This window comes from Oncorhynchus keta, chromosome 11 (genome assembly GCF_023373465.1).
Source record: "Oncorhynchus keta strain PuntledgeMale-10-30-2019 chromosome 11, Oket_V2, whole genome shotgun sequence".
NCBI lineage: Eukaryota > Metazoa > Chordata > Actinopteri > Salmoniformes > Salmonidae > Oncorhynchus > Oncorhynchus keta.
In genome coordinates this window covers 24951690-24974955 of record NC_068431.1, presented here as the reverse complement: position 1 = coordinate 24974955, position 23266 = coordinate 24951690, and the positions used below count along the sequence as shown (strand labels likewise).

Sequence of the window (23266 nt, the reverse complement as noted above, 5' to 3'; positions counted from 1 at the left end):
TGCATATACATTCACATGGGCATACACATACAAACACGCAAACAAACTCATATTGTCACTCTCAGCCATGATTTCAGGGCAGTCTACCAGAACAAAATAATGTTCTGCTATTTTCAGTCTTTTCTTTGTATCTTCCTGCAAGATGTCCATTAGCACATGGACTAAGAACTAACAAAAGTTCAAAGCTTCTCATGTAGCCATGAAAAGCTGCAAATATCTCTTACTATATTTAATGTATCTCCCATAAGCCGCCTCCAATGTCATTTTAGAGAATTTGGTAGTACATCCAAACTGGCCTACACAACCGCAGACCACATGTAACCACACCAAGCTTGGACCCCCACATCCGGCTTCTTTATCTGCGGGATGGTCTGAGTCCAGACACCCGGACAGCTAATTCAATTGTGGGTTTGCACAACTAAAGAATTTCTGCACAAACTGTCAGAAACCGTCTCAGGGAAGCTCATCTGCATGCTCATCGTCAGAGATGTAAGCGACTTCAGTGGGCAAACACTCACCTTCGATGGCCACTGGCACACTGGAGAAGTGTGCTCTTGACGGATGAATCCCGGTTTCAACCAGTGGGATTATGGTATGTGCATGCACAACGAACACAATTGTATTTTATCGACACTTCAACAATGACAGACAAAATGAGAAAAAAATCCAGAAAATCACATTGTAGGATTTTTAATGAATTTATTTGCAAATTATGGTGGAAAATAAGTATTTGGTCACCTTCAAACAAGCAAGATTTCTGGCTCTCACAGACCTATAACTTCTTCTTTAAGAGGCTCCTCTGTCCTCCACTCGTTACCTGTATTAAAGGCACCTGTTTGAACTTGTTATCAGTATAAAAGACACCTGTCCACAACCTCAAACAGTCACACTGGATTTTTTTGTCTCATTTTGTCTGTCATAGTTGAAGTGTACCTATGTTGAAAATTACAGGCCTCTCTCATCTTTTTAAGTGGGAGAACTTGCACAATTGGTGGCTGACTAAATACTTTTTTGCCCCACTGTACTCAGAGGCTTCTCTGCAGAAAATAAGGGTGGGTATGATGGGAAACAGAGAGACAAAGAGAGAGAGACATTAATCTTTAGTCCTTCCTGTCTTTTGATGAAGTCGCACTTTGCTAAATAATGTGATGAGAGAAAGGAAGAGGCTTACACAATCTTGTTTTAAATGGATTCCTTTCCACGACACTCCCTGGCTATATGCAAAGATCCAGAAAAAATGTTAGTACATTTAGCTCTCACTCCTGTAATTGCACTGCATCAGAACTTGGACTGACACACAACTTTCACAAGAATCAACTGTTGTTGTTAATTTTGTACAGATCACTCCATACTTACCAGGATAGTAATAACAAGAATTACATACAGAGTAATTCATCATTGAGGATGTCTGATAATTATAGCTATATGACCTCATGATTTAAGTGTTTAGGATTTGCACTTAAGTTGGTTAGTGTCCATCTTGAACAATGTTTCCCAAATTTCATGGTGCTTAGTACAATCTTGCTGTGAAACAGAATTTACCACAGCGATAAAATCTATAATTAGCACATTGTCTAAATTTAGGGCCAGCTATGCCCTTTCTTTTGTTGAGTATTGCTCTTAAGACAACATAACTGGTGGACACTGTAGTCTTTATAATGACTGTCAGTCCCTGAATCCCTTTCCTCATCAATGAAATCCCACCAGTATTGCTTAATTAACCATTTTGGTTCCCTGGGGGACTGGGTCTTTCCTGGTCCAGCTGAGTCCCTTCCTCTTTGTCTGGGGGTGACTTTGCCATTCCAGACGTGTTACAAAATTTCTATGTGTATTTTATTGGTAAATATCCAATTGAAATCACTCTAGCAAACTGATGTGTGAATTTATTATGTAATCAGGTATTTTTACTCCAGCCCAGCACTAACACACCTGATTCAACTAACTACCAAGCCGTTGTTTGTTGAATCAGATGTGCTACTGCTGATGTAGCAGATGTCCGAATTATCACTACTGTCTTCCTGAGAGCTGAAGTACTGGTGCCGGTGCTGGGACCCAGAAATTCTTTGTCTTTTCTGGGTCAGTGGTATTGACAGTGTTTCTGGAGTATGATCTAATGACTCAAATTGAAAAAAGCAATCCCCTGTAAAGTCCATGTTGTTTTCAAATGTTGGTCTCTTCCTTCCCTATGCTAGGGCTTCTTTCTCTGTCATTGACTTGTGATTGGGGACACCCACCATGGAGGCCCCGCTTGTGTGCCTGGATGAGGAGTTCGAGGACCTCAGGCCCTGCCGGGTAGAGGACATGCCCCACAGCCGGCCCCCTTACAGCACCGTCTCCCTGACCCCCATCACCCGTGAGGACTTCTCTGAACTGGAGAACTTCTCTGAGATGATGAGTTTCAAGTCCATGGAGGACCTGGTCAACGAGTTTGACGAGAAGCTGAATGTCTGTTTCCATAACTACAACACCAAGACGGAGGGCCTGGCCCCCGTGCGCAACCAGTCTCACACCGAGGAGGACGAGGAGCGGCTGCAGGATGAAGAGTAAGTGTCGGCCACCACCTTTGTGGTTTTTAAGCTTAAGTCTGACCTCAGCATAAAGGGTCTGTGCTTTTGTGATAAGAGTTTAAGATACAAATGGTGTATCACAGGGGAAGTGATTTTTCACTTCATCTGCTTACCTTTTGAGTTGTACAATCCACCCCAGTAATCCTTTTGATAATATGGCACATTCTTTGCAGCAATCTTTTGAAAAAAGCATTGGTCAATGCTTACTTGTTTAGGGAGTCCATCATGCCTGATGATGTCTTCCTCTTCTGTCTTGATACTGCATACTTTTGTGACTGTACAATCCTAATCATAAGGCACACTATTTACTGCAAACAGAGCATGTAAAGTCTGGGTATGGTGTGAAAGGAGCAGCTATGAACACTACACGTATTCATTCATTACAGTTTAGATAGAATACCACAAGTCATCACAGCTATCAGCTAAACAGAGCATTGGCTGATATACCACTACTGTTATAAAAATACCACTGGATAGCTCATGACCCAGCACTCAGATCCTGATACTCAGCCCACCTCACAGCGACCAAATCACCCACCAGCAGAAAAACACAAAAACACAAACCACCCGTGTGACCCTGCCCACTCCAGCAGTCCACAGCCGGTATAGGCCTTGAATTATTAAATATATTTTTGAACGCTCTTTTGGTCTGTCGCTGCCTCTACCAGCAGGCAGCTAGCACTCCCATTCGCCAACAGCCTCGGAAGCAGAAACACAGACATTCTCGCATTGGGTGGAAATAAACCCTCTTGCTAAAAATAGCTTGGTTGTAGGTGCCCTTGGGTATGCCTATTGAACCATATTCAGAGTACATAGGACCGAAGGACAAAGTATTGATGATATACAATGATATACAAATGGGTATGTTGGGGATGCTGTTGTTAGCACCCCTACATGCTAACAACAGCATCCCCAACATACAAACTTGTATATCATTGTATATCATCAATACTTTGTCCTTCGGTCCTATGTACTCCGAATATGGTTCAATAGAATACCACAAGTCATCACAGCTATCTAAACTGTAATGAATGAATAATGACCTTGTTTTGCATTTGATGATCTACTGTATTCTACATTACACTGCAGAGTTAGAAACTGCATCATATGATGTTTCTGATTTGAATGTTTTGAAATTGGTTCCCCTATCCTTATCCTTGTAGTGATGCAATGAATATATACACACATTTATCCAAGCATTATTTTATCTAGCCAAATGTGATAGTTTATAGATTATTTATGTTATGCAACACAGTTGATGGAATGACCGGTTCAATCTAAAGGCCAGATTAGCTAAAGGTTTGCAAACATATGGGACAGTCCTGTACCAGCTAGTTTCTGTTTGGCAGATGGAGAGATGTCTGGTGTGTGGGTGTTTGTGTGTGTGTGTGGGACAACACAACAGGCATGACCTCTAAGGTCATGAGTCCTGACGAATGGCTGCTTGTTTCCTGCATGGTGAATGGCTGGGCAGTGCCACTAAGGATGGTAGGGTGTGGATGCCATGCCAAGCTGGGTGAAAAACACGGAAAGGGAGAGTTCTACTCTGGTCATTTTCACAAGGCTAAAGCCTTGATTGGACCGAGGATCTTATAGTTCGAAGAGAACTTGCACAATGCGGCAAGGGGCTGTTTTTATCTATACTTATTCAAATTGGACACCAGTAAAAAATGTGTCAACTGTGAGTTTAGATTTTATTGTTAGTTGACTGTGCGCATTGCAGCCTGGACTGCAATGGGGAGGATTTTGATGTGCATTTCGATTTGATTAATTATGTTGACAAGTTCAGGGACATCATTTTTGAGAGACCAGCCAAAACAGAGTGAAATAAAAGAGCAACAAAAGAGAATAGAGCACAATAATGTGATGTGAACATCTCTTCCTCTGCATTCACTGTCTGCAAATGTTCAACGGAACACTGATAGAAGAAAATGGCTGCAGATATACAATTGACAATTTCTATCAAATGTGATTTTGGTAGAGGAGGGTCATCTAGGTCCTCTTCGATGTAATCCATCCTCCTCCTCAATTTGTTTGAATCACAAACCACCACTGAATTTGGGATTATTATTGAATTACCATTCTATGCCCCCCCAAAAATGGCCTGTTTCCTGAGTTACAGCCTTGAGGACTGATAGTGTTTTGTGCTGTGTTGTGTGTGGGATGTCCTGACTGTCTGACTGTTTCAGCATTGGTGACTGAGTGTTTGTCTTGTGCCGGATTATATTGTTGCAATGTTGGTGGCTAAGTGTGTTTGCATCTCCTTTTTTTTGTGTGCATTTTTACAGTGTATTTTTGTTGTGTTGCAGTGTTGGTGACTGAATGTGTGTTTGTTTATGTCCATGTTTCAGTGTGTGGGATGCGCTGATGGATAACTACGTCCCTTCCTCTGTCTCCAGCTGGGACAACCCCAACTCAGAGGGATTCAACGGCAACCTCTCCGATCAGGAGGTAACGCCCTCCAATATACTCCAAAATACTTTAAGGTCATCGGAAGAATCATGTTTCTCCATTTTCCAACCCCCTTTCTTCTCAACTGGAAAGACAACATTCTGAGACAACATCTTGGAAGTACATTTTTTCATTAGATCTTTAGACTTTTATTTGAATGGATATGTTTTACTGACTGCAGTGTGTTCTTTAGTGAGGCAATGTGGGAGAACATGCTGTAAGAGATCAACGTTTTAGAAAACGTGCAAGCAAGAGTGTGTCGTGCTTGTGGTGCTAACGTCAGCTGACCTGACACCAAAAATCAAGGCTGAGCTGCCTTGATTGCATGCTACTTAGCATCTGTCAATCAACCCCCCTCCTCCTACACCTTCTCTCCCTCTCCTCCTCTAGTCTGCTCACATGCAAGTGCAGGCACTGGGTCAGGGCCAATACGCAGACAGACAGTCCCCAGCAGGAAGCTACTGTATAAGCGACTCTCCAAACAGTGGAAAGCATTCCGTCAGCATTTACCCTTCCATGCCCCCGGTTTAAGTTTATTACTGATTGAGGCAAATGGCATAAAAACAATGCGCATCAAAAGCAATCAAGTAGAAAACAGACAGTCTGACTAAGCACAACCCAAACACTTTCAAATTGGCTTCTAAACTGGAGGGTAGTAAATTGTATTTTGAGATGAAGAGCAGAGAGCAGAGAGGGGGATAATGGGGTCATATTTGGGCCATGTTCACTAGCTCCCTAAATGCCAATGCTAATAATCTAAAGATAAATCCAATATAGGTGAATGGCTTTTCTGTACTCTTATTTATAAACCTTGTTTCCATGGTTTCTGTTTCCAATACTAAGAAGTTAAGATACTTTAGCACTAATGTGGCTGAATGGGTTTCCATGGTTTCTTTCGTTCTCTCTTGTATTCTACAGATTCATGAAAAAGAGGAGGAGGAGATGAACGAGAAGAACGACAATGCCAACTGCCTGAGCGAGGAGCCTCTCCTCACTGCTGATCAGGTGACTACAGACACATATACTTCCTGTTATCCAAAGGACTTGGTCGGACTTCCAGTTAAGTACTGAATATTACTGGGTTTAGTTAAAGTAGCTGTCCAGTGTTTCCAGATTTCTATGAAATATGACCTATAATTATTTACAACACAAGTTAAAAAGTAAAAAGCAGCTTTTCTGTGCTGGAATGGTGTGGGCGTACCCAACAACAGAATGGTGTAGGAGTATACCGGTCATTCAAAATATTAATCCAAGTAGACCGCTTATTGACAATCATCCTCTATGGGGAAGTAGCAAACATCTTTTAAATGGTCTGTTTGAGATGTGGGTTTTTCTCCCATTTATGCTTTGGCCACAAATACGAATAAAAGATGAGTCAACAACATTATTTTGGTATGAGTTAACAGAATATTAACTTTTAAATGTGAGATTCTCTCTGGACAGTTACTTTAATCTAATTTAGACTAATTTAAAACATACAAAAGAATAATACATTAACTCCCCCATATACTATAATAATAGTGGTTAGAAAGGCCAAGTCAATTTAGGCCAAGGCTAAATGTATAGCAAGACTATTTATTTCAAGTAGCTCCCTTCTGCATTATAGCATAGGCTACTGTACATTCATCTACCTTACCTCCATCTCTCTCTCTCCAAGGTCATTGAGGAGATAGTTGAGATGATGAAGAACTCTCCGGACCCTGGTGAGACAGAGGAGGATGACGAGGAAGAGAGTGGACACTCCTCACCCAAGACCAACCCATCCCTTCTGGAAGAGATCAGACAGCTATCCCAGGCCGCCAATAACAACATGCCTTCTTATGAAGGTAAGTGTACAAAAACTAAGGTTGACTGAAGGGTTAAACACCAAGTCACATTTACCAAGGAGTTAAATGAACATTTTAGCAATTCAAGGTCCAATTGAGATTTTCATTGGAGTTGTGGACAGACACTTTTTCCTAATTCTATTTCCTGTTTATACAACAGTGTGTAAAAAGAAAGTGACCTTTGACCGATCTTGTAGTGGTTAAAGATGTGCTCTATGAGCTGTGACTGTATCACTGAGTAACCTTGTCTGAGACAAAAATATGTAAAGTTGATTGAGTTAATGGCTAGGGTTTAGCTCAGTAGGCTAACGCCCTGCTTATTGGACTTTGATTGGGTGAGGGTTCCTAGTTCAGACAATGTGGTTGTCTTATCAGTTTACCTGAGTAAATATCTGGAACTTTCATCAGTCTTCAGCCTCTATGGTGAATATAGGATGAATAACTGGACAAACCTGCAGCAGGCATTTTTCGTATGAGTCGATCATTTCAGAGGGCCATGTCACACACTCAATATGGTTCCCTGTGGAAAGACATTGTGTGACCATGTGGCTCTCCTGCATGAGACACATTTTTATTTGTCCTGCTTGGTGTGTGTTTGTGTGTGTTTACTTCCAAAAATAGTAGTAATATTGGACAGTATCACCCACAGTCACAGAAACAGTCAAAGGCCAGTTCCTCTCCTCAGAATTTAATGTCAAGACAAATGAAAAACGTCATAGGTGACATACGGGTAATATCAACCCATTTTCCTCCCATGTATGTAGTCAATTCATATACTGTATGCAGTAGCGGTGCGTGGGTAACATCACTGGGGAAGCCAAGCCCACCCCCCAATAAAGACATTACAATCTATGTGTTGTGATAATTGCATTGTTTGCTCTATAACCTGTTAATTCATATGCCTTGCAACCATGATATATAGGCCTTATGGTCGAGAAATAAGAAGACACAGTGGCTAGAATAAATACAACCACACCTTTATTTTATCACAAAACCAGATAGCAATCTCTGTCCAGTGAAGTGGTTCCAATCCAGGCTGTATCACAACCGGCCATGATTGGGAGTCCCATAGGGCGGCGCACCATAGGCCCAGCGTCGTCTGGGTTTGGCCGGTGTAGGCCATAAGAATTTGTTCTTAACTGACTTGCCTACTTAAATAAAGGTTAAATTAAAAATAAAACAAAAGGCCACAAAGGATATTGCATGTAGAGTAACAGACAGTTACATGACCTACAAGCAAGTTAATGTTTCCGACATTTTCAGACCACTAAACAAGTATTGATTTAGAACCTCAGAGAGTTACTGTAAGTCGCAAAGAAAACAGCAGCTGCCTCCACTATTCCAGCACCATTTTAACTTCAACATTTCAACATCATCAAATCACATCTACTTAGTCTAATAGAGTAACAACTAAAAGATACCCAAAAATGTTTTGTTCAATCCACGTAAGCTAAATGTGATGTGGCTGTCCATGGTTCTGATTTATGTGTGTGCGTGCGTGTTCGTGAATGTAGAAAAACTTTTTGACTCGTAGAGAAATTCCAATGTAATCCTCCTCTCTTTCATGTTGAGGAAACAGTCAATCACAGTCTGTCATACCTATACACGCTTTTATTGTTTATTGTCCTAGGCTACCTGGCTAAAATGCTAGCTCGCTACCCTAACTTTCATTCATGGGAAACGTTAGCTAGTTAACATTAGCCTTCTACATCTAGCTACATATTGAACTTCCATCCTCCCAGGTCAGAGGCACAACAATGTATGAATTAATGGTTGGATCAGAATCACTGTTAAAGTCATTGGCCAGTACAGAGAATGAATTAAAACCACAAGTCCAAATCTCTATTTCCATCCATGGCTAATTTAGGAAAAGGCCAATTTTAGCTCGCTGGCTAGCTAGCCACCGGAGGACAACAACACAACGAGGTGCAACAGTTCAAGTATGCTCTCAATGGGATTTGATAGGAGTGACGCCAAATCCAAGCTGGCATCCCTTGACACTTTTTCTGGTGCGCCAGGACCATTCACAGTTGAGCTCGCTCAGTTTAGCTCAATGCTGATTGGTACATTTTTTATACTTTTTTTTGTCAAGGGAGGCTAGATACTCACTGGCTTCCCTTGCATTCAATGCTACGGGCGGCAACAATGTCATACTCGTTTGAACCAGACAGCATCAGTTTGATGGCCTACATGTAGAGAGACAGAGGGGCGCTGTTTCGCTCGCTTGGATGCTTTCTCCTTTAAGATACATTCAGCCTCTTGTGAATTGAAGTACAATTTATGAAACACAGAGAGACAAAATATATATTTGTATTATTATTATACATTTTTATTATTGGTCCAAAAAATTGTGAAGCCTGGCTTCCCATGGCATCCATGAATACACATCAATTCAATTCCTGCCCTTGAGGCCTGAAGTGGTACTGGGCTCATATTCATAAAGTGTCTCAAAGTATGTGTCTCAAAGTATGCTGATCTAGAATCAGTATTGCCTTTTATATCACAATAAATATGATTATATTGACAGGGGGAACCTGATCCTAAATTAGCACTCTTACTCTGAGATGTTTTATGAATACAGGCCCAGGTTTCCTTTTTCCCAAGCAGTTTATGTCATTGTGCTTTGTCCCTCAAGGAAAGCAATTTGATATCCCTTCTACAGTATATAACATTATGCATTTTGAATCTCTGTTCACCTCTATGTACAGTTAGCCTGGTCCTAGATCTATTAGTAACAGTGACCGTAAGAGTTGACAATACAGCATTTGGAATCAACAGGCTAATGTAGCATAGCTCCATACCTGATTACAACCATTGTCTCCTCCCTTCTCCCTCCAGACCTATGTCAGTTTGCCTGGGTTCAGATCTGTCTGTTTGTGACAATGACCATAGGATTTGGCTATTCAGCTCATGCAGAGCGGGGCTCCAGGCTAATGTAGCTCTATACCTGACCTCCATGCCTCTCTCTCCCTCCAGGCTTGAGTGTGATGCCCAGCTCGGCCCTGGTGGAGCTGCTGTGCCGGGTGGAGGCGGCCATCACAGAGTACTCCGAGGAGCTGGTCACCCAGCTGGCGCGTCGTGACGAGCTGGAGTTTGAGAAGGAGGTGAAGAACACGTTCATCACGGTCCTCATGGAGGTGCAAAACCGCCAGAAGGAACAGCGGGACACGGGCAAGCGCAGGCGCCGGGTCGACAAGGGCCTCAGTCTGCAGGGTAACGCGATAACCACGACTGTGATTGGTGGAACACCTACTATGATCAACGCCTGCACAGACTCCAAGCCCGCCTCCATGCCTACGAAGGTTAGCACTGAGGAATTGACACATACCAATGTTGTATGATGATGATGGTGTTTGTATCCAAATCAAATCAAATCAAATCGAATTTGAGTCACATGCCGCTAACCAACAATGCAGTTAAAAAAAATACAAATAAGAATAAGAAATAAAAAGAACAAGTAATTAAAGAGCAGCAATAAAATAACAATAGCAAGACTATATACAGGGGGTATCGGTACAGAGTCAATGTGTGGGTTAGTGGTTAGTGCCCTTAGACCAGGGTGTCAAACTCATTTCGCACATACGGCCTAGGGAGATGTCAAGTGGGCCGGACCATTAAAATTATACCATACTCTGCTATAAATAACCAAAATATCATGTCTTTCCTTTGTTTTGGTGTAAAGGAACATTAGGAAAATATTGAAATTTAATGAACTATCCTTTTACAAAACATTTCATGAAACACCTCATATTTCCTTAGACAAATGTGCAATTTACTTTTATCATTCACAAATATGCATTGCAACTGATCCCACTGATTGTACAAAGGCACAAAACTTTAATTGGTACTGAAAAATATAGTAATGCACTTTAAGATAAATGAGACTTTTAAAGAAAGGAATTTTTAAACCACTTACACATACGCATATAAAATCTAAATGTAATCCCTGCGTACACCTTACAAACTAAGGAGAGTGATTTTAAATGTGTAATGAAGAAAGTGTTCGCCTGTCAAATCTGTAAACTTCATACATGAAACATACATACACATACAATACATACTGAACATTTATGGAGTTGTATGAACAGTAGAAATCACACAACTTTTGTTTTGAAGCTGCTGACTAACATTAAAGTGCAAAATCACCACAGTAAGGATTCATCTTCACAGAGCTGTATTCTTTCAATGCAAACAGTATCTAAGGCAGCATTTTAAAGGTGTTAGTCTAGTCTGGACTTGTATTTGTACCTGAAACTTGGCATCTTTTGGCCTGTACAAGTGCATCAACACCAGGTGTCATGTCCTGACTAGCTGTCACTTTCAGAATGTCATTTAAGTGCTTGTTTGTGAGCCTTGAACGCATTTTTGTTTTATTGATATTCATCACTGAAAAATTTGTTCAAGCATGCACAAAATTTTAGCAGCCAGGGCTGTTAATTTGGGGTACCCTGGTAGTAGATACTGATAAAATCTGTCCATACAGAGAAATGCCCTTCAAATCTGCCGAGTATTCCTCGAGGCTAATATTGGCAAAAGCTTACTACACCGTCGGAATACGGCTGATGCTAATGCTATTTCGCTAGCAATTAGGTAGCTGGCTTTTACCGCTGCTTCACTGACTTCTCGGCTCTGGATGAAAGTTGACTGCTGTTTCCTCAGAGCCAGCAATTCGTTAATCTTATCTCTTCTCAGTTGTCCTTGCAAGCCGTCATATTTTTTCGCTGTGATGAGTCTCGTAGTGGCGTCGAATATTATATTCCTTCAATACCGAAACTTGTTGCAAACACACCAAGCACAAAGGTTTTCCGTGCATCTCTGTAAATAAATAGGACGTGGTCCATTTTTCTTTGAAAATTCTACACTCCTTATCTACTTTTCTCCGTTTGGATAACGACATTTTGGCTAATGATATTAACAACGTCGTAACAAGCAGCAGATGGCGCATTGATACCGTCTGCTGTTTTCAGTCTGTCTCAGTGATGCGGCTTGTCTTCTACTCTGATGGAAAGAGTGCGCCCCTTAGCGGATAATCCATGAATTGCAGCGAATTAAAAATATTAATTCCATGTCTTTTATGCATTTTTTCCACTTTCAAATTATCCTGCGGGCCTGATCGAACCTCCTTGGGGGCCGATGTTTGACACCCCTGCCTTAGACGAACCATCAAACAAGCAAAGCATCAATACAGGATTAAGATTGAATCTTACTACACTGGCTCTGATGCTCGTCGGATGTGGCAGAGCTTGAAAACTATTACGGACTACAAAGGGAAACTCAGACGCAAGCTGCAGAGTGACACGAGCCTACCAGACGAGCTAAATGCCTTTTATGCTCGCTTCGAGGCAAGCAACACTGAAGCATGCACGAGAGCACCAGCTGTTCTGGATGACTGTGTGATAACGCTCTCGGTAGCCGATGTGAGCAAGACCTTTAAACATTAACCAAGCCCCGGTGCCAGATGGATTACCAGGACGTGTACTCGAAGCTTGCACGGACCAACTGGCAAGTGTCTTCACTGACATTTTCAACCTCCCTGACTGAGTCTAATACCTACATCTTTCAAGCAGACCACCATAGTCCCTGTGCACAAGGAAGCGAAGGTAACCTGCCTCAATGATTACCGCACAGTAGCACTCAAAACTGTAGCCATGAAGTGCTTAGAAAGGCTGGTCATGGCTCACATCAACAGCATGCTCCCGGATACTCTAGACCAGGGGTGTCAAACTCATTTCGCATCGTGGGCCACATACGGCCTAGGGAGATGTCAAGTGGGCCGGACCATTAAAATTATACCATACTCTGCTATAAATAACCAAAATATCATGTCTTTCCTTTGTTTTGGTGTAAAGAAGCACAAGAACATTAGGAAAATATTGAAATTTAATGAACTATCCTTTTACAAAACATTTCATGAAACACCTCATATTTCCTTAGACAAATGTGCAATTTACTTTTATCATTCACAAATATGCATTGCAACTGATCCCACTGATTGTACAAAGGCACAAAACTTTAATTGGTACTGAAAAATATAGTAACGACATTTTGGCTAATGAGGGTGTAGCGGAGAGGTAGAGACCAAGGTATTAACAACGTCGTAACAAGCAGCAGATGGCGCATTGATACCGTCTGCTGTTTTCAGTCTGTCTCAGTGATGCGGCTTGTCTTCTACTCTGATGGAAAGAGTGCGCCCCTTAGCGGATAATCCATGAATTGCAGCGAATTAAAAATATTAATTCCATGTCTTTTATGCATTTTTTCCACTTTCAAATTATCCTGCGGGCCTGATCGAACCTCCTTGGGGGCCGGTTCCGGCCCGCGGGCCGTATGTTTGACACCCCTGCTCTAGACCCACTCCAATTCACATACTTCCCCAACAGATCCATAGATGACGCACTGCACACTGCCCTTTCCCACCTGGACAAAAGGAACACCTATGTGAAAATGCTATTCATTGACTATAGCTCAGCGTTCAACACCAAAGTGCCCACGAAGCTCATCATTAAGCTTAGGATCCTGGGACTAAACACCTCCCTCTGCAACTGGATCCTGGACCGCCCCCAGTTGGTAAGGGTATGTAGCAACATGTCTGCCACGCTGATCCTCAACACTGGGGCCCCTCAGGGGTGTGTACACACCAGGGGAGTGTACTTAGTCCCCTCCTGTACTCCCTGTTCACCCACGGCTGCATGGTTAAACACGTCTCCAACACCATCATTAAGTTCCATAGAGGATCCTCGTCAGTAGAGGATGCCTGGTTGTACTTTAAAAGTAATTTCCTCACCATCTTAGATAAGCTTGACCCTTTCAAAAAAAATTGAACTAAGAACAAATAAGGTCCTTGGTTCACTTCAGACCTGAAGGCCCCCGACCAGCACAAAAACATCCTGTGGCGGACTGCACTAGCATCGAATAGTACCCGCAATATGCAACGTTTCAGAGAAGTCAGGAACCAATACACACAGTCAGTCAGGAAAGCAAAGGCTAGCCTTTTCAAACAGAAATTTGCATCTTGTAGCTCTAACTCCAAAAAGTTCTGGGACACTGTAAAGTCCATGGGGAACAAGAGCACCTCCTCCCAGCTGTCCACTGCACTGAGGCTAGGAAACACAGTCGCCACCAATAAATCCACGATAATTGAGAATTTCAATAAGCATTTCTCAATGGCTGGCCATGCTTTCTTCCTGGCTACCCCAAAACCAGCCAACAGCTCCGCACCCCATGCAGCTACTTGGCCAAGCCTCCCCAGCTTCTCCTTCACCCAAATACAGATAGCAGATATTCTGAAAGAGCTGTAAAATCGGGGCATGTACAAATCAGCTGGGCTAGACAATCTGGACCCTCTCTTTCTAAAATTCTCCGCTGCCATTGTTGCAACCCCTATTACCAGTCTGTTCCATCTCTCTTTCGTATCACCCGAGATCCCTAAAGATTGCAAAGCTGCTGTGGTCATCCCCCTCTTCAAAGGGGGTGACACTCTAGACCCAAACTGTTATAGACCTATATCCATCCTGCCCTGCCTTACTAAAGTCTTCGAAAGCCAAGTTAACAAACAGATCACCGACCATTTCGAATTCTACCGTACCTTCTCCGCTGTGCAATCCAGTTTCCGAGCTGGTCACAGGTGCACCTCAGCCACGCTCAAAGTACTAAACGATATCATAACTGCCATTGATTAAAGACAGTACTGTGCAGCCGTCTTCATCGACCTGGCCAAGGCTTTCGACTCTGTCAATCACTGTATTCTTATCGGCAGACTCTACAGCCTTGGTTTCTCAAATGACTGCCTCGCCTGGTTTGCCAACTACGTCTGAGATAGTGTTCAGTGTGTCAAATCGGAAGGCCTGTTGTCCGGACCTCTGGCAGTCTCTATGGGGGTACCACAGGGTTCAATTCTCGGGCCGACTCTTTTCTGTGAAAATATCAGCGATGTTGCTCTTGCTGCGGGTGATTCTTCAATCCACCATTTCGCAGACGACACCATTCTGTATACTTCTGGCCCTTCTTTGGAGATTCTTAACAAACGAGCTTCAATGCCATAAAACACTCCGTCCATGGCCTCCAACTGCTCTTAACTTCTTGGTGACAGGGAGGCAGTATTGAGTAGCTTGGATGAATAAGGTGCCCAGAGTAAACTGCCTGCTACTCTGTCCCCAATGCTAATATATGCATATTATTAGGAATATTGGATAGAAAACACTCTGAAGTTTCTAAAACTGTTTGAATTATATCTGTGAGTATAACAGAACCCATATGGCAGGCGAAAACCTGAGAAAAATTCAACCAGGAAGTGGGTAATCTGAGATTTTCAACTCTTTGCCATATTCCAATATATAGTGTAAATGGGGTCATATTGCACTTCCTAAGGCTTCCACTAGATGTCAACAGTCTTTTACTATGAAGGGGGAGAGAATGAGAGGGGATTATGCCACATGCTCGTGAGGCGCGTTCACGAGAGTGTTAGCTCTCGTTCCATTGCTTTTCTACAGACAATGGGATTCTGCGGTTGGAACATTATTGAAGATGTATGATAAAAACATCCTAAAGATTGATTTTATACTTAGTTTGACAATTTTCTACGACCTGTAATATAACTTTTCAAACTTTACGTCCGACGTTCGGCTGGACCTGAACGAGCGTTTGGATTTGTTTACCAAACGCCCTAACAAAATAAGCTATTTGGACATAAATTATGAACTTTATCGAACAAATCAAACATTTATTGGGGAACTGGGATTCCTGAGAGTGCATTCTGATGAAGATCATCAAAGGTAAGTGAATATTTATAATGCTATTTCTGACTAATGTTGACTACATATTATGGCGGATATCTTTTTGGCTGTTTTGTTGTCTGAACGCTGTACTCAGATTATTGCATGGTTTGCTTTTTCAGTAACGTTTTTTGAAATCTGACAGCGGTTGCATGAAGGAGAAGTATATCTCTAATTCCACGTAAAACACTTGTATTTTCATCAACATTTATGATGAGTATTTCTGTAAATTGATGTGGCTCTCTGCACAATCACTGCATGTTTTAGACAGAACGTAACGCGCCAATGTAAAATGATATTTTTTGATATAAATATACACTTTAGCGAACAAAACATACATGTATTGTGTAACATGAAGTCCTATGAGTGTCATCGGATGAAGATCATCAAAGGTTAGTGGTTAATTTTATCTCTATTTGTGCTTTTTGTGATTCCTCTCTTTGGCTTGAAAAATGGCTGGGTTTTTCTGTGACTTGGTGGTGACCTAACATAATCGGTTGTGGTGCTTTCGATGTAAAGCCTTTTTGAAATCAGCCACTGTGGCTGGATTAACGAGAATTTTATCTTTAAAATGCTGTACAATACTTGTCTGCTTGAGGAATTGTAATTATGGGATTTTTGTTGTTTTGAATTTGGTGACCTGCACTTTCACTGGCTGTTGGCGAGGCGGGACGCTACTGTATCACATGTCCCAGAGAGGTTAAATGAATGCTTTTCAAACAATCGTTGCCCGCACCTGCCCGCCCGACTAGCATCACTACTCTGGACGGTTCTGACTTAGATGTGGACAACAACAAATACCTAGGTGTCTCGCTAAACTTTAAACTCTCCTTCCAGACTCATATTAAACATCTCCAATCCAAAATTAAATCTAGAGTCTGCTTCCTATTTCGCAGCAAAGCCTCCTTCACTCACGCTGCCAAACATACCCTTGTAAAACTGACTATCCTACCGATCCTTGACTTCGGCTATGTTATTTATAAAATAGCCTCCAACACTCTACTCAGCAAACTGGATGCAGTCTATCACAGTGCCATCCGTTTTGCACCAAAGCCCGATATACCCCCCACCACTGCGACATGTATGCTCTCGTCGGCTGGCCCTCGCTACATATTCGGCGCCAGACCCACTGGCTCCAGGTCATCAATAAGTCTTTGCTAGGTAAAGCTCCGCCTTATCTCAGCTCACTGGTCACCATAACAACACCCACCCGTAGCAAGCACTCCAGCAGGTATATCTTACTGGTCATCCCCAAAACTAACACCTCCTTTCCTTCCAGTTCTCTGCTGCCAATGACTAGAACAAATTGCAAAAATCGCTGAAGTTGGAGACTTATATCTCCCTCACTAACTTTAAGCATCAGCTATCTGAGCAGCTTATCGATCACTGCAGGTGTACACAACCCATCAGTAAAAAGCCCATCCAATCTATCTACCTCATTCTGATATAGTTTTTATTTACATTTTTGTTCTTTTGCACACCAGTATTTCTTCTTCCACATCATCATCTGCACATCTATCATTCCAGTGTTAATTTGCTAAATTGTGTCGCACTGCTTTGCTTTATCTCGGCCAGGTCGCAGTTTTAAATGTTCTCAACTGGCCTATCTGGTTAAACAAAGGTGAAATATAAAAAATATGTTTTTAAAAGTTTGCTGACCACACAACAGTTGTAGGCCTGATCACCGACAACGATGAGACAGCCTATAGGGAGGAGGTCAGAGAACTGGCAGTCTGGTGCCAGGACAACAACCTCTCCCTCATTGTGAGCAAGACAAAGGAACTGATCGTGGACTTCAGGAAAAGGCGGGCCGAACAGGCCCCCATTAACAGGGCTGTAGTGAGGCGGGTCGAGAGTTTCAACTGCCTTGGTGTCCACATCACCAATGATCTATCACGGTCCAAACACACCAAGGAAGTTGTGAAGAGATCATGGCAAAAAGATTTGGCATCGGTCCCCAGATCCTCAAAGTTCTACAGCTGCACCATCGAGAGCATCCTGACCGGTTGCATCACCACCTGGTATGGCAACTGCTCGGCATCTGACAGTGAGCTGCTACAGAGGGTAGTGCGTGTGGCCCAGTACATCACTGGGGCCAAGCTTCCTGCAATCCAGGACCTATATTTTTTATTTTATTTCTTTTATTTCACCTTTATTTAACCAGGTAGGCTAGTTGAGAACAAGTTCTCATTTGCAACTGCGACCTGGCCAAGATAAAGCATAGCAGTGTGAACAGACAACACAGAGTTACACATGGAGTAAACAATTAACAAGTCAATAACACAGTAGAAAAAAAGGGGAGTCTATATACAATGTGTGCAAATAAATAAAAACAGTGTGGGGATGAGGTAGGTGAAAATGGGTGGGCTATTTACCAATAGACTATGTACAGCTGCAGCGATCGGTTAGCTGCTCAGATAGCTGATGTTTGAAGTTGGTGAGGGAGATGAAAGTCTATAATAGGCGGTGTCTGAGGAAAAACATAAAATTGTCAGAGACTCCAGTCACCCAAGTCATAGACTGTTTTCTCTGCTACCGCACAGCAAGCAGTGCCGGAGTCGACTATCTTGATGTGCTTGGACCATGTTAGTTTCTTGGTGATGTGGACACCAAGGAACTTGAAGCTCTCAACCTGCTCCACTACAGCCCCATCAATGAGAATGGGGGCATGCTCGGTCCTCCTTTTCCTGTAGTTTTGTGTGTGTGTGTGCATGCGTGTATCTGTCAACACACAGGCATGCACACACACACATGCATGTGGGCTTAATGTCCATACACATCCATTTCCAAGCCAGACAGCTCTCTCTCTCCCTCACACATCAACATGGATAATGGACCGAGAGGTCCTAACTAACTGAACTTACGGGAAGAACAGACCGAGTACTCACAGAGGAAGTGACCATAGGTTCACTTACAGTAACAGCTAGGGTTGCAAACGCTCTGAAATTTTCCATGGGAAGTTGAGCCCAGGAATTTGGGGAATTTTTCTTAAATTCCTCAAAAAGTTAGCTTATAACAGTGAACCTTTTTTTGTAGGAGACACAAGGCAGTTCTAGGTCTTGTGGCATATTTTGGTTAAAATATCCACATTCAATGGAATTACAACCCTCTGCATGCACAGTGCATACTTCCATTACATGTGGAGTGCACTCTTCCCTCACATGTACAGCTGATGCTCAAGATCTTGCACACCAATGAGATGCTATTGAGCCCACACTACTACACTGTCTGAGCCAAGGACTACATGCTTTCTGGTATGTTTTGATTACAATACTGGGTGGGGTGAATATATTTTAAATGACATGCATGATTTTTTGTTAACTAGTAAATAGTAGCCTACAGCAAAGTGTGTTTAAATCATTTCTAACTTGTTAACAATTTCTGCTAGTTAGTTTTTGCTACCATGTGAGTTTTAGCTTGCTTTAGCCTGCTAACTGAGGAGTGTTAATTCACCTGTTTCATCTTGAAACATTTATCTTACAAAGGAGTTGTTTAATCTAAGTGCTTAACTATTTATCTGTACATGGAATTATATTTGTTTGTGTTTTTACTATTTTTTTTCCTAATCTTTACAGGAGAATGCCACGGGCTCTATCTGATGTGTGGAGACATTTCACTGCAGCTAATGTAGAAGGGAAAGCTGTGTACATTTGCAAATACTGTGACAAATAATATGTGAAGAATTGCAACAAAGATGCAGAATCATCTGGCCAAGTACATAAAGTTCCCTAAGTGCTCACAACAAGCAACCTCTGACAAAAGTCCCTATTCTTCTATTTGAGGTGAAAATGATGAATCGGACACCTTATTGATAGCAACAGCTCTTGGTCCTCCTGGAATGAGAAGTGTCTTTGACTCAATGGAGGAACGTAGTCAGAGAAATGCTGATGAATGTCTTGCTCGAGCTGTGTATGCAACTCGTGCACCTCTGATGCTCACAGGCAATGTGTATTGGAAGAGATTTCTGAATGTTCTTTGCCCAGCATACACCCCTCCAACCAGACATGCTTTGTCGACTAATTTGCTGGATGCAGAGTTCAAGTGAAGGCCAAACAAATCATAGAGAAAGCAGACTGTATTGCATTCATCTCTGATGGGTGGTCGAATGTTCGTGGGCAAGGAATAATGAACTACATCATCTCCACCCCTCAACCAGTATTCTATAAGAGGACAGACACAAGGAACAACAGACACACCTGTCTCTACATTGCAGATGAGCTGAAGGCAGTCATCAATGACCTTGGACCACAGAAGGTATTTGCACTGATGACCGACAATGCTGCGGGCGTGAAAGCTGCTTGGTCTAAAGCTGTGCTGTGCTGCTCATGCATTGAATCTGCTCCTCAAGGACATGGCACTGAAAACAATGGATACACTCTACAAGAGAGCCAAGGAAATGGTTAGGTGTGTGAAGTGTCATCAAGATATAGCAGCAATCTACCTCACCAAGAAAAGTGGGAAGAACAAGAGCACCTCATTGAAGCTGCCCAGCAACACCCGTTGGGGTGGTGTTGTCATCATGTTTGACAGTCTCCTGGGGGGTAAGGAGGCTGTCCAGGAAATGGCCCTCTGCTGATATGGACAGCCCCATCAAGAGGATCCTCCTGGATTATGTATTTTGGGAGAGAGTGGTAAGCAGTCTGAAACTCCTGAAACCTATAGCAGTAGCCATTGCAAGGATTGAGGGAGACAATGGCATCCGGTCTGATGTACAGACTCTGCTTGCAGATGTAAGAGAAGAAATTCGTACTGCCCTGCCCACTCCACTGTTGCTCCAAACAGAGGAAACTGCAGTTCTGAAATACATCAAAAAGCGACTTCTGCCAGAAGCCCAAACATGCCGCAAGCATACATGTTGGACCCCAAGTATGCTGGCAAGAGCATTTTGTCTGGTGCAGAGATCAACAAGGCCTATTATGTCATCACGACCGTGTCTCGCCACCTTGGCCTGGATGAGGGCAAGGTTCTTGTCAGTCTGGCGAAGTACACTTCCAGGCAAGGGCTTTGGGATGGCAGTCATGCAAACATATCTCACAGCCACCTGGTGGAAGGGACTTTGTGGATCTGAGGCCCTTTCCTCTGTTGCCTCCATCATCTTCCAAATCCCACCAACATCAGCCGCCTCAGAGTGCAACTGGTCCTTGATTGGGAACACGCACACCAAAGCACGCAACAGGCTGACCAATACAAGGGTTTAAAAATTGGTGGCTATCCGGGCAAATTTGAGGCTTTTTGAGCCTGACAATGAGCTATTCTCAACAAGGTTGAAAAGTGACAGTGAAGATGAGGACATCAGATGTCTGATGTTCAAGAGGTGGACATTGAGGAGGTCCAGGGAGAAGACATGGAAGCCTGAGAGGAAGACAACCAAAGCTTTAATTTCTAGACTATCATTTTACAGATGTATGTTGCAAACATTTTTGGGAGATGCGATGGATCATTGAGGATCATTCAATATTCCCTACTATTTTCTACATTGTAGAATAATAGTGAAGACATCAAAACTATGAAATAACACATTTGGAATCATGTAGTAACCAAAAAAGGGTTAAAAAAATCAAAGTATAATTTATATTTTAGATTCCAGAAAGTAGCCACCCTTTGCCTTGATGACAGCTTTGCACACTCTTGGTATTCTATCAACCAGCTTCACGAGGTAGTCACCTGGAATGCATTTAAATTAACAAGTGTGCCTTGTTAAGTTAATTTGTGGAATTTCTTTCCTTCTTAATGCGTGTGAGCCAATCAGTTGTGTTGTGACAAGGTAGGGGTAGTATGCAGAAGATGGTCTTTCACCAAATAGGGCTAAGTCCAGCTCAAATAAGTAAAGAGAAATGACAGCCCATTCTTACTTTAAGACATGAAGGTTAGTCAATCCGGATAAATTCAACAACTTTGAAAGTTTCTTCAAGTGCAGTTGCAAAAACCATAAAGCGCTATGATGAATGAGATCCGCCACAGGAAAGGATGACCCAGAGTTAACTCTACTGCAGAGGATAAGTTCATTAGTGAGTTACCAGACTTAGAAATTGCAGCCCAAATAAATGCTCCACAGAGTTCAAGTAACAGGCACAACTCAACATCATCTGTTCAGAGGAGACCGTGTGAATCAAGTCTTCATTATCGAATTGCTGCAAAGAAACCACTATTAAAGGACACCAATAAGCAGAAGAGACTTTCTTGGCCAAGAAACACGAGCAATGGACTTTAGTGTGGACCAGTGGAAATATGTCCAAATTTCTGTGGTGTACTATGGTGTTGAACGTTGAGCTGTAGTCAATGAATAGCATTCTCACATAAGTGTTCCTTTTGGTGTTGATGTGAGCCATTACCAACCTTTCAAAGCACTTCATGGCTACGGACGTGAGTGCTACGGGTCTGTAGTAATTGAGGCAGGTTGCCTTTGTGTTCTTGGGCACAGGGACTATGGTGGTCTGCTTGAAACATGCTGGTATTATAGACTTAATCAGGGACATGTTGAAAATGTCAGTGAAGACACCTGCCAGTTGGTCAGCACATGCCCGGAACACACGTCCTGGTAATCCGTCTGGCCCTGCAGCCTTGTGCATGTTTAAAGGTCTTACTCATGTCAGCTACGGAGAGCGTGATCCCACAGTCGTCCGGAACAGCTGATGCTCTCATGCATGCCTCAGTGTTTCTTGCCTCGAAGCGAGCATAGAAGTGATTTAACTCGTCTGGTAGGCTCGTGTCACTGGACAGCTCTCAGCTGTGTTTCCCTTTGTAGTATGTAATAATTTGCAAACCCTGCCACATCCGACGAGCGTCGGAGCCGGTGTAGTATGATTCAACCTTATCCCTGTATTGACACTTTGCCTGTTTGATGGTTCGTCGCAGGGCATAGCAGGATTTCTTGCAAGCTTCCGGGTTAGAGTCCCGCACCTTGAAAGCGGCAGCTATACCCTTTAGCTCAGTGTAAATGTTGCCTGTAATCCATGGCTTCTGGTTGGGGTATGTACGTACAGTCACTGTGGGGACGACGTCCCCGATGCACTTATTGATAAAGCCAGTGTCTGATGCGGTGTACTCCTCAATGCCATCGCAAGAATCCCGGAACATGTTCCAGTCTGTGATAGCAAAACAGTCCTGTAGTTTAGCATCTGCTTCATCTGACCACTTTTTTTTATAGACCGAGTCACTGGTGCTTCCTGCTTTAATTTTTGCTTGTAAGCAGGAATCAGGAGGATAGAGTTGTGGTCGGATTTACCAAATGGAGGGCGAGGGAGAGCTTTGTACGCATCTCTGTGTATGGAGTACAGGTGATCTAGAATTTTTTTCCCCTCTGGTTGCACATTTAACATGTTGATGGAAATTTGGTAGAACTGATTTAAGTTTCCCTGCATTAAAGTCTCCGGCCACTAGGAGCCCCGCCTCTGGGTGAGTGGTTTCCTGTTTGCTTATTTCCTTATACAGCTGACTGAGTGCAGTCTTCGTGCCAGCATCTGTCTGTGGTGGTAAATAAACAGACACGAAAAGTATAGCTGAAAACTGTGGCCTGCAATTTATCACAATTTACTCTACTTTAGGTGAGCAAAATCTAGAGACTTCCTTAGATTTCGTGCACCAGCTGTTGTTTACAAATATGCACAGACCGTGCCCCCTCGTCTTACCGGAATGGTGACACGCACTTCAG

General features: G+C 42.7%; 1 protein-coding gene across 3 annotated transcripts in view; it reads left to right on the top strand.

Moving 5' to 3' along the window:
- The window catches only part of LOC118389968 (fasciculation and elongation protein zeta-1-like), a 29594-nt gene that overhangs the window by 1084 nt on the left and 5244 nt on the right, over nt 1-23266 (top strand). Inside the window, exons 2-7 of one of the 3 annotated variants that reach the window (XM_052529792.1) lie at nt 446-592; nt 2193-2543; nt 4919-5018; nt 5937-6023; nt 6676-6844; nt 9821-10146. In XM_052529792.1, coding sequence (XP_052385752.1) covers nt 2236-2543; nt 4919-5018; nt 5937-6023; nt 6676-6844; nt 9821-10146 — 990 coding nt within the window. In that variant the 5' untranslated portion in view covers nt 446-592; nt 2193-2235. The remainder of the gene's footprint in view (nt 1-445; nt 593-2192; nt 2544-4918; nt 5019-5936; nt 6024-6675; nt 6845-9820; nt 10147-23266) is intronic. The other 2 variants (XM_035780024.2, XM_035780023.2) reach the window with 2 other exon arrangements.